The sequence below is a fragment of the Mchenga conophoros genome, linkage group LG23 (genome assembly GCF_057382185.1).
Source record: "Mchenga conophoros isolate Kocher_MC1m ecotype Shallow Benthic linkage group LG23, M_conophoros_male_GT1.1, whole genome shotgun sequence".
NCBI lineage: Eukaryota > Metazoa > Chordata > Actinopteri > Cichliformes > Cichlidae > Mchenga > Mchenga conophoros.
Genome location: NC_140547.1, coordinates 32,002,080 through 32,014,089, shown reverse-complemented (window position 1 = coordinate 32,014,089; position 12,010 = coordinate 32,002,080). Strand labels below are relative to the sequence as shown.

Sequence of the window (12,010 nt, the reverse complement as noted above, 5' to 3'; positions counted from 1 at the left end):
CCTGCTTCCTTATCCCTTTCCAATAAATCTTAATTAAATGAAATGATGTCAATTCCAAAAACAATACCTGGGGGAATGGGGCGGAGGTTGGGACACAGACACAGACACACACAAAAGCTCCAAAAAAATTGTGGGGACTAATGTGACTGATTAGAGCTAACATGTCCTGGCTGCTGGCAGAGAAAGTCCTAAGAGTAGGCACCAAGCTTCAACAAACAAATCTGAATTGCAGACAAATTGCACTCTGCTGCCCCCAATGCAAACCGCTAGCTGTACATTAGGGTGTGGGTAATTTAGCATCCAGTTCCAACAGTTATTAGCTAGTATCACTGTGGGATGGAAGCCATAAGAAAAGACTTATGGCTCACAGAGACTTAGCTGGGAAACAAATCTGTATGTTTACATACATTATAGAAGAATAAATACAGGTAACCCGGCAGTTATAGGTCATTACAGTTTTTCTCAGTCGCTTTGGTGCGTTTCTCAGATCAGAATTGAAATTCTCATAACTATTAGTTCAACCTCCACAACACTCAGTCATTTGTGCACATCATAGTAGCAATTTCTCCTCTCTCTGAACAAACTGCAAATGATTTTGGACATGAATCAGTTGCTTCCATACATTTCCCTGCTGCTTTCTGACATTTCCATTTGCTTATGTCATGTCAGTCAAAAGTAATCATACCTATGGATGCTGAATACTCGTTCCCAATAAAACTAATAGTCATACATCCATTGCTTGAGTCATCACACACAAAATTGTTGAACTAGTTATCACATGCCAAATATTGGCCATCTGTCAAGCAAATCCTATACCTTTCTGTATCATTGTTCCTGGAAATGTCTCCGAAATTGAACAATTGATCTCAGGTGAATTACAGCTGTCACTCATGAGGAGGCGTGTGAAAGTTTAGTTGTAACCAATGACAAACAACTTGTTCACTGTCAATTATGGATGAATCCTGTGAATCCCCAATTGGCAAGCATATATAAACTGCGCAGGAGCTAGTGTGTACCATTTCTACACTTCTGTGACACAAAATGGAAGGTCAGCACCGTGGAAGAGGGGTGAGGATGCGGGGAGGAAGGGGAAGGGGAAGAGGGAGAAGAGGCAGATATAGGCGGATTCCTAATGAAATAAGGGCTACAATTGTGGACCATGTTGTCAATCACGGCCTCACCATGGAGGAGGCTGGTCGAAGGGTGCAACCCAATATTGGAAGAACTACTGTCAGTTCAATCATTCAAACATTCCGTAGGGAAAACAGGTATGCAAACAGTAATACACTGTACTGTACTGTGCCATCTCAGACACATCACATGTTACTGTACTGTATTTGCAATTTCACAAAAAGTTCACTCTGCACCACATAGGATTGTAAGACAACCTCGCGGAGGCGGAAGAGGGCCCCTTTTTACCCCACAGCAAGAAGAAGCCATTTGTGCAATGGTCATTCCAAACAATGCAATAAAGCTGAGAGAAATACAAAGCGCTGTCATAGAGAATTACACGGTATTTGGCAATATTGAATCTGTTTCAATTTCAACAATTGACAGAGTACTCAAGAAAAATGAAATCCACATGAAGCAATTGTATAAAGTGCCATTTGAACGAAACAGTGACAGGGTGAAGGAGATCCGTCACCAGTATGTGCAGGTAAAGCTAGTCTTCTATGTTCTGCACTGCAAACTGTTTTACAGTACTTCGTAGTTTCATGCAGTACACTTGCAATTCCACAGCACATACTCTACAATGTGTTTTACCAAATGCATGCATTACTGTTTGTTACTGTACACAGGCATATTGTGACATTGCATTTCTGTCTCTCTCTAAAGCGTGTACTGGAGCTGGAAGCCAGGGAAACACTGCACACATTCATATATGTTGATGAGGCAGGTTTCAATCTGGCCAAAGGCAGAAGGCGTGGAAGAAATCGCATTGGACAGAGGGCAACCACTGAAGTCCCTGGTCAGCGCGGAGGGAATATTACCATGTGTGCAGACAACGGCGTCCTCACCCATATCCCCCTTCTTGGTCCATACAATACCCAACATCTCCTGACATTTTTAGACACTCTTTACAGGGACCTAGTCCCTGAGAATGAGAGAGGTGGAGGCCAACTCAGCAAGTATGTTGTTGTCTGGGATAATGTCCGTTTTCACCACTCCCATCAGGTCAGAGAGTGGTTTGCAGCACATGACAGAATTCTGGTTGAATATCTCCCTCCATATTCCCCATTCCTTAATCCAATAGAGGAGTTTTTCTCTGCCTGGAGGTGGAAAGTTTATGACCGGCATCCACATGAGCAAATGGCCCTGCTAGCAGCCATGGATGCAGCATGTGACGACATCACAGCAGGGTCCTGCAGAGGATGGATTCGCCACTCCAGGAGATACTTTCCTCGCTGCATTGCGAGGGATAACATCTGTTGTGATGTAGATGAAAATATGTGGCCAGACAGACAGGAACGTCTGGATGTGCCAGCATGATTTACTGTACTGTTACATGTGCTGTTTATTGTTCACATTAGTGCACAGCTCTACCAAATGGGTGATTTTATGTTTACATGTATTCTACAGTGAACAAGTGACTGTAGCATATTTTTCTTTTGCACAATTCTGTAGGATTACAAACACTTCTACACAATGGAAATGTGAGACGTACGTATTCAGTGTCTCAGTTACTCCCAAGACTCCCATAACATCTACAGTGACTTTACTGCACATTTCAGATGGCTGTACAGGTAGGCCATAGTGCTGTCGTCAGCATTTTCAGGTGTCACCAATTGTTTTTGCAATGGGAAACACTGGAATTATAAACTGTCATAGTGGAAACATGACAATGCCATTTGACCATCTTGTTCATAAAGATGGTGTCAAGACTTTTCATTTTGATGGCACTGACAGTTTCATTGACATGGATACTTGCTTTTGAGGTATGGATAATCAATTCTGTGCATGTGACGTGCTTTTGCAGGCTATCCACTAGGTTTTGCAGTTTGCACTAATTGTTTTGGGAAATGCACTAACTGCTGTGCAAATGTTAATGGTGTTCTGAGGAACGCACCAAAGCGACTGAGAAAAACTGTAAATCACATTAAAAAGTGATTATAAGATGTATGTTCCTATATTTGTTTGTAGGTCTTTGACTATGGGTGACACCGAGATTGTGGAGGTTCAACCTACACAGATGCCAAGACACTCACTTTCTTCCATTTCTCTGAAAAAGATCATAGTGTCAGTGATTGGTTGAAAAGTCATCTTAAACACAAAAAGGGAGAGACAGCAGAGTTCACCATGAAGAAAAACTGGAAAAAAACAAAACCTTTATAAAGTCATGGATGAGAAACGCAGACAAAAGCTTCAGTGAATATTTATCAGTGATTTTAACACTCAGTTTTACTTCAGCGTGTTCATAATTCCACAGCGAAAGAAATATTCTGCTCCCTAGAGCACAACACCAGGGAGCAGAATAAAATTCAAAAATAAATTCAAAAAAGTAAAAAGTAAATCTTAAATCAAATTGAATTCAGAGAGGCAGAGGTCGTACGTACGCAGGAAGGCAGTGGGAGTCAGTCTAGCAAAGAACAGGTGAAACGCGTAACTCCAAAGGTCCACAAGGTCATACAGAAGAAAGCCAAGTAAACAAAGAAAGTAAATGATGGTTGGACTTATTGGAAAAAAGTGTTTCTCACAGAACACAGGTGAGACTAATGAGGGCAGGGTATAAAGATATCATCATCACGGATACCAAAACTAAACAGGAAATGACTTGACGGAAACCCAGCAACTATAAAGTAGTTCTTTGTATGTTACCAATTCTTTTCTACAAAAGAGGCTAAGCTAAAGGATCATTAAAAGAAGCACAACAAGAACAAGAGTCTCTGCAAAGCACTGTCATGAGTGCACTCATGCTGTGTATGCATTCATACAGTATGTAGTCACCATTTAGTCTCTCTGTCTCTTGGCCAGCAGAAATCTTTATTCTGCAATCAAGGCTTTTCTCCCCTGAATGTCAGTGTTCTCTAACTCGAGCTGAAACCTGACAAGCATCTGCTCGTGTCCAAAGAGAAAAAGATGTAGGGAAATGAAAAAAAAAAACCTTGTTATGTCAGTGATTGTGCACCCCTGAAGTGGGCCCTGATGAAGCTAATCATTATTGAAACATGAATATAATTTGTTAATCAGACTCTGCTTCACCTGCTAAAATATGAACTCACTCATTTGAAATCTCTTTCAACTCCCACCCACCCCCACTGATTCCCTCTGAATCTTTATTGCTCCCTATCCATCTTCATCTTCCGTACCCTCTGCCTGCCCCTCCCATGCACTCTCGCAGTCCTCTCTTTCACAATATGGCCCCATGCTCGCTGAATGTAAATCATATTTCAGTCTCTTTCATCAGGCGCCTGGCTCTCTAAATGTTCACTGAGCAATTCCAACATAACCAGGCACTACTATTTATACATGTCGACTTCCAAAGAGGCTTGGGATCTGTGTCTGTTTTCAGGCTCCCCCAAATATAAATTAAACCATGTAAATGACATAGGCTACATGCCTAGGTCATATTTTGGGGATTTAAGTCTATAATTATGTGAGCGAGTCACACAAGATCATGTAGATGAGCAAACTGACTGCTATATTAAAACAAGAGTCACCTAAGCTCCGTGCATATGGGCTTTCTCAACAGTAGGTGGGCTGATTTTAATTTTGCCTTCCTTGGTTGGTGATTTTAATCCAGTCTAGAGACTATGTGTAAGGAAGGAATTTTCATCCCTCCTGGAGTAATAATTACAGACAAAATTACCTTCTGTTTTTCAGCAAACCCCCTTGCCCCCCTGTAATTTTAATTACATCCGTGAGTAGGGGTTTTTGTTTGTTTTTCCTCCACAGATCTGTTCCTTCTTCCACATGATATCCATACGCTGTGGAATTTGGATTTTGTATGAAAATAGAAAAAAAATATCTCGCCAGTCTATCAGAATCACTCCTGTAAACAAAATAAGAATGTTAGGTACAGTACATTCGTTACCACTAATTCAAAAGGACTCTTATGTTATTTGTTATTAATCTCTGTCTCTCTTCCACAGCATGTCTTTTATCCTGTCTTTCTTCTCTCACCCCAACCGGTCGTGGCAGATGGCCACCCCTCTCTGAGCCTGGTTCTGCTGGAGGTTTCTTCCTGTTAAAAGGGAGTTTTTCCTTCCCACTGTCACCAAAGTGCTTGCTCATAGGGGGTCATATGATAGTTGGTTTTTCTCTGTACGTATTATTGTAGGGTCTACCTTACAATATAAAGTGCATTGAGGTGACTGCTGTTGTTATTTGGCACTGTATAAATACAATTGAATTGAATTAGTGCTTATTGGCCATTCTAGTAGTGTGTAGTAGGGATAGTCTTCTGAGCCTTTTGATTGAGTGCTGAGAGATTATTTGTTTGGCCACTTAAAAAGATAATATTATTTTTCTGATAGGGTTATTGCAGTTGTAAAGACTAATGATGCATTTTTTCCACTTCTTCCCTTTCATGTTAAGAGTTTAAATGAACATCTACCAAATGCAAGTCTGACACTTGGAATAAATTCCAGATCCTTTATCTGCTTAATTTGTCATGAAATAATGAGAGAACGAGCCTCACCTGGGCATCAAACCATTTGCCAGTCAACTGTCCAATTATTCTCTAAAAACTGAAGAGTGTCTTTAAAAAAAATTATTTAAACCCCTTGAATTTAAACTGAAATTCTGCCCTTGTGAAATCAGTCACTACCACAACCAGCTGTTTCTTTCACATGCATCAATCAACACTTTACAAACATAATAGCACAAAGGTTGCATTATATAATAGTATCAGCATCTCTGCAAGAAAAAGAAAAACTCAAATACAACCTGGGTTTTTTGAGGTTGTCCTACAGATGGAGTGTCCTACGTGTTATACATACTTGTGCAGATTTATATTTTTTGAAAGTAAGTAAAAAAAATCTTAGTTTTGTTTCCCTTTAAACTAACAGAAGATATACTGACTATAAACGTCTACTACTTGTAAGCATGGCCATGTTTGCCATTATATTTGTCGTTTATATTTTCCAGTCAAAGATTACGTGTGACTAAGTATAGATTTACAGAGCTGTTAGCATAGCTATGGCTTAACTGTAACCTCCTCTTTATTCTCTGCATTTTCAATGCTCTAGTCAACAGGTTTACAACCACCTAATTTGCATTGTGCGCCTTATCTCAGGAGCACTTCCTCTTTTGTTTCGCTATGGCAACAATGATTGGGGTATGTGCAGTGGTGCACTTGCAACGCCACACTGAATTTTTCAAAGAATGAGCCTTGAGGTCTTGGACTGTTTATCACACATGCTTTTATGGGGCTGTGCATATAATACTGGTTTAGAAAAAAAGACCATGTGAGTCACACGGAAATCTGTATGGAAAAAACAGAGAACTGGAGATATGCATTCATTTCCCACACATGGAAATTGATTATCATATATTGGAAATGTACATATGATACATTACAGTACCTATAGAAACAACCTTAACAACCACAGACTTAAATAAACAGAAAATGTTATACTTGTACACTCCATAAACAAACCAAACAACGCTAGGAAAAAGACTCCTTTGAGTCAAATAAAGCAGAGCGATTTAGAGCTTCTGTTTGGTAGCGTGTGACTATTCTCACATCCAAGCAGACAAGCAACAAACCTTCATCATCATGCAGCAAGACTAGCAACTCACACACACATGCCTGTGATGCCAGCTCCATTAAAAGATTTGAATCAGAGACAAAATAGATGCCTGGTAAAGTGTTAATGGAATTTTTACGAGCCCAATGCACTTGATAAAGACGCTAGCATCCTCATCAAGTCTGGATTGATTTCTTGCAGGGACATGTTGTGGCCCTTAGTTTATTTAATATTTAATTAAGTGCGTTTAGGTATGGTGGTGCATATTGATTGATCTCGTCTTTTTATTTTGTGGAAAATGGTTCACAATTAAGCAAAAGGCAGTCTCATTTTTCAGCTTTCAGCATGTCATCTGGCACTTTACAATGGGATTCCTAAGTGTGACAGAGTGGCAAAATCCCACTCACTTAAAAGCAGGCAAAAGACGACTTTAAAAAAGCAGCACAAATGAACTATATGAAAAGCCTAATGCATTGCTTCTTTTACTGCCTTTCATATCAAACACTCTTTGAATAAAGGTCTTTCCTCAAGAGTACATCGTGAAAGCTTTAGAGAAAATATTTCCAACTATTGCTTGAATCAGTCCAAATGTCTGAGAGTGAGTCAGTGACAGTGATGATTTAGGTTATGAAAATAAACTGGGGGAACATTCCAGACCTCTTGTGCCGCTGTCCGAATTTATGTAGACACAGTTTGAGCCAGAAACTAGAGACCATGAGACCTCTGCCTAAAAAAGCTTAGACAGCTCTCTATCTTTAACCATGTTATCCTGTTACCCAGCTGTGACCAGGATTATACCATAGTATGAAATCCTTTTAAACTCTGTTATGTTGGGTTTAAAATCCACCAGATGCATCAGAATTAAATGTTTCACCGTTTATGTAAATCCTGATAATCTGACAGCCTTAGACAAATAAAAAGGCCATTTTAAGACATCTTCTGGGATTAGGAATCAACTGTAATTAGCATAGGTGATGAGCAATTGTCTCACCATGATAACTTCCTGATTAAGACCATATTATTTATCTTTCTTTGCACACAGTTTGACCTATACTGTGACTGCTGTGAACCTCAGCTTACCTCCTCAGTCCAACAGATGTTACACTGCCACCCACTGGCAAACAGCGGCCATCGCATCATGAATGAGCACCAACTCATGGCATGAAAGCCAGAAAGCCATGTGTATACATTTTAACCATCTAGTGTCCTGGTCAGTGGCCTACATTTGTGCATATATACAAAGCCCATTCAAGCTTTAAAGAGTTAAACATGACACAGCACCACCACATCTGTTTAAAGCATGTGTTTATTCTTCCTTGTGTGCACAGTCATGACCAGGAGGGCAGGCAGATGTTGTAAACGCAAGCCAGTATCCCACGCATACTACACAACTGCAAAAAAACATACTCCTTGCACAATAAAACCTTACATCATTTCAAATCCACGATTGTTGCGAACAATCCTCTCAGTCCTCTCTCCCCACCAACACTGTGGATTCTGGCCACGGCTGAGCGACCACCCGGGAATCCATCACACATTGCTTTTGCTGACCATCGAATGGCATTGTGCTGTTTAAATAAATGAAATGGAGCGCAGATAGAAAAATGCTGTGCATCATCAAATATGAAGCACTACAATATAGATAAGCTGGAGATGAGGTCAGGTTTTATAGCCAGCCGGTTGCAGAGAGCTAGTCCTCACTCTCTCTGGGAATCTGGGAATACTGCCCATATGCTCCACTGACACTGACTACAGGCTTGTTTCTTTTTTTTTTTCTTTTTTTTTTCTACGGAGCAGATTATGAGCACTCATGATACAGTGCCAAGATACAGCATGTGTAGCAGTGCCAGCTTATGACACCCAGACTTTTGACCAGCTGTACAGATTGTTACCTAAAAAGAATGTAAATAACTGATCCATTTTTGTTTTCTTAGAGAGACACACGTAAGAGAGAAATATGTTTGAATATATATATATATATATATATATATATATATATATATATATATATATATATATATATATATATATATATATATATATATATATATAAAAAGAACCAACTCATAATTAGAAGACTTGAGTCTGATAGAAAATTTTGCAAGGTGGTAACCTGATTAGTTAAGAAACAAAGAAAGACAAAGGTAACTGTTTCCCAGAAGCATTATGGTAGCTGTCTTTACTGGAAGTAGACTGTAAATACAGTAGTAAAATATGCAAAACTCTGTCCTAAAAAAAACTCTTTTCTTTTATCTAGGGATGACAACTGAGAACTGGTTCTTGTGGGGAAGAAACTAAGAATTCCAATAATTCCTTGGAATTTTTTAGTCTGCGTGCCTATCAATTCTACAGTTGTGCTACAATCAGCTGATTTCAGTTTGTGTGGTGCGTCTACAGCGTGATTATAGACATTAATTTTAGTTTTACTGCACAAAATAACGGGAGCAATTATTATTTAGCAATAATATTAGCATACTTACCCAGTATTTAATATTGCAGTCATGTAGGAAAGTAATTATTTTAACCAAATATGAAATTTCATACAGAAAAGTCATAACAAACCCTAACATGTTTTTATTTTTTAAGCAGCAGTTAATAATTAGGAAGGCTGTTGATTGGTATTGCAGTTCTACCTTTAATTGAGGTTTCGCTTTAGAAAACTTGTATATATTAATTGTCTAATAAAATTACATTAATATTTATGTCACACTCTTTCTTTGAGCAGAAAAATAAGCCATGAACACAATACTGACGTTTTAAGCTCGTTAATAAAATGACAGTAAATTTAAAAGAAAATCACAGTTTCCCCTCCTGCTTTGTGATACTGTATTGATTATGTTTAAAAATGACTTCTGCTTTTGGTCTACAGTGAAAAAATACTTCTCTCTTTATCTGCTGAATGCTATTGTTAGCTAGTAGCTATTAACAAAAACAATATCCTGCTACAGATGTAAAATGTGCTAACGGTAGACATAAGCATAACTGAAGCAGTAATGCGTATGGATAAAGAAGAGCAAGCATGTGTCTCTTCATGTTTGCCACTACAAGTCACTTCTCTCACCTTACAAAGACTCATTTAACGCCTTGTTACAGAAAAACTCTTTGCTGAAACAGCTTTACTAAGCCAAATACTACAAGACTGACTGATAACACTGAGAACACATGTATCCACATTTCTTTGTGTATCAAAGCCTAGCACCATTTTCCTAATGGTGAGATAACAAAGTTTTATACATGGGAAACTGAAATGCAAGAGCCAAAATAAAGCCAAAGTGTAGGTGTTAATTCCTGAGATTGTTAGAGGTCAGATAAGTGTAGTCCACACCGCTCTGATTAAGAAAAAAATAGGATATACTAAAAGATAAACTTAAAAGCTAAAATAAACGTCTGAAGATGCTATGGTTAAATCTTGACTTTAGTGATGTACCTCATTAGTCACAGACATAAAATGTTTTCATCTCAGGGGCCAGGTGTGAATTCTGATGGACCCACCTCTCTCCTCTCTTTCTCTCTTCTCAGTCTAACACAGAAGCTTCACGCTGCTTCCAGCAGCAGCCGACATACCAATTACAGGGTTATTTTTAAAATCCTGCTTAACCATAAAGCCCCCAAAATAGGTCTTAAATAACAGGGTGTCAAATATCAGTGCATCTCTGCCACCACTCGGCACCGTTGTATATTTAAAAATACATGGTCCATAATTCATCAACTGTTTTGGATTTTGTTGCCTTTTATTTTATGCGTTTGGAATAATTTAAGGGGTTTGAATTGGTCTCTAAACCACATTAGGAACAAAAAAGTAGGTCATCTGGGCCTTTTTGTCCCATCATCAGACATTTGGTAAATGGGAGCTTGTCTCATAATGGAACACTTCAATTCCAACAGACTTAGATTTTCCCCTCAGAGAAGCCAGCTTGGATGGAAAAACAAAGCTAGAGAGAGAAGGCCGTCCTCCTCTTGGGTAAGGAGACGTGTCCTAGAAGCATTTTCCCCCAGAATCAACAAAGTGATGGAAACTCCAAACTGCCAGCAAGATAACTGTACTAAAGTAAATAGAGAGATAAACAGCACTGTGTGTTTTCTTTCCCATTATATCCAAAAATAAGTCACCAGTAAAGGTCAGCTCCTGCCAGTACATAAAGAAAGAGAGCTACAGTCTGCAGCAGTGAAATCTGCATAGTGTACACTTTCACTCCACATAAACTTGATGGCTTTTGCCTGAAGCATGACTTCACAGTCATGTTACCACTACTGACTTTACATTTTTCTGAAGGTTGCAAGAGCTTTTCAATTTGTTCAAATGCGCATTGCATTAAAGCCATCCATCTACCTGACACACTCAGCAAAAAGTGGCAGTTACCTATACCACTTATTTCCCCTGGAGAAAAACGGATGTCACTGCTCACAAAAGTGCAGTTCACATTGCAATATAAAGACAAAACTTCACAGTCAAAGTACTTACTGTGTTTCCTACAGCGGGCTTCTCAAACATCCTCTTCAGGCTATCGAGCGGGATGTCAAACCTCTCAATCCTCTTAGCCTGTAGGTCCTCTCTGAGCACCGGATCATCTGATGCTTCTACCTGTAGCCCAGAGGGACTCTGAGAAACGGAGCCCGAGGTCACACTCGCCACCTCCTCTCTATTTCCTGATTGAATTTCCATTGTTGTAAAGAAACCGTACACCCCCACTACCTCTTTTCTCTTCAGGTTGATGCACTGAGGGGAAGTCTATTGTGTCAGGTGAGTCAGGAAGCGAGGGGGGTATGAGAGGATGAGGGACAGAGATGAGATGTTACTCGAGTCCTTCTCTGTCTAGAGAGCGCTCTGGGTTGTGCAGGCACAGTAAGAGGCTCGAGGAAGGAGGAGGAGAATAGCAAAAGTTTACAGGGAAAGTTTTTCCTTTCTCCTCTGCCCTCGAATCACTCATGCTCACAGAAGACTAGGTAAAGTCACATGTTTACAAAAAAGAGAAGCTGTCTGCCTGAGAATAAAGAAGCGGGAAATGGGACAGGGAACCCTAACCTTCTGTTAAGTTTCTTCTTTAACAGCTTAAAATATATAGTTAATAATGTTCAAATAGCTTAAGGATTCCTTAATTACATTCATAATAATACATTTACATTATATTTAGATACATTTTATGGCAAATGTATCATTTGACTCGTGTTGATTGTACATATAAAACAGACTTTTGTGTAAGGCAAAGATGTAAAGCTAAACCATTTGTGCTGTTTCAGCTTCTGTGTTCTGGTGTTTTAGATGCTATCACAGTAAATGTTAGAAATGACACCTGTGCTTTTCCAGGACTCACATTTGCCAT

At 39.3% G+C, this 12,010-nt stretch overlaps 1 protein-coding gene across 2 annotated transcripts in view; it reads right to left on the bottom strand.

The window, feature by feature from the left end:
* Positions 1–11,495, bottom strand: part of xirp2a (xin actin binding repeat containing 2a) — an 85,785-nt gene extending 74,290 nt beyond the window's left edge. Inside the window, exon 1 of one of the 2 annotated variants that reach the window (XM_085265645.1) lies at positions 11,152–11,495. In XM_085265645.1, the coding sequence (XP_085121771.1) occupies positions 11,152–11,352 (201 nt within the window). In that variant the 5' untranslated portion in view covers positions 11,353–11,495. The remainder of the gene's footprint in view (positions 1–11,151) is intronic. The other variant, XM_085265647.1, reaches the window with a different exon arrangement.
* Between the last annotated feature and the right edge of the window lie 515 nt (positions 11,496–12,010).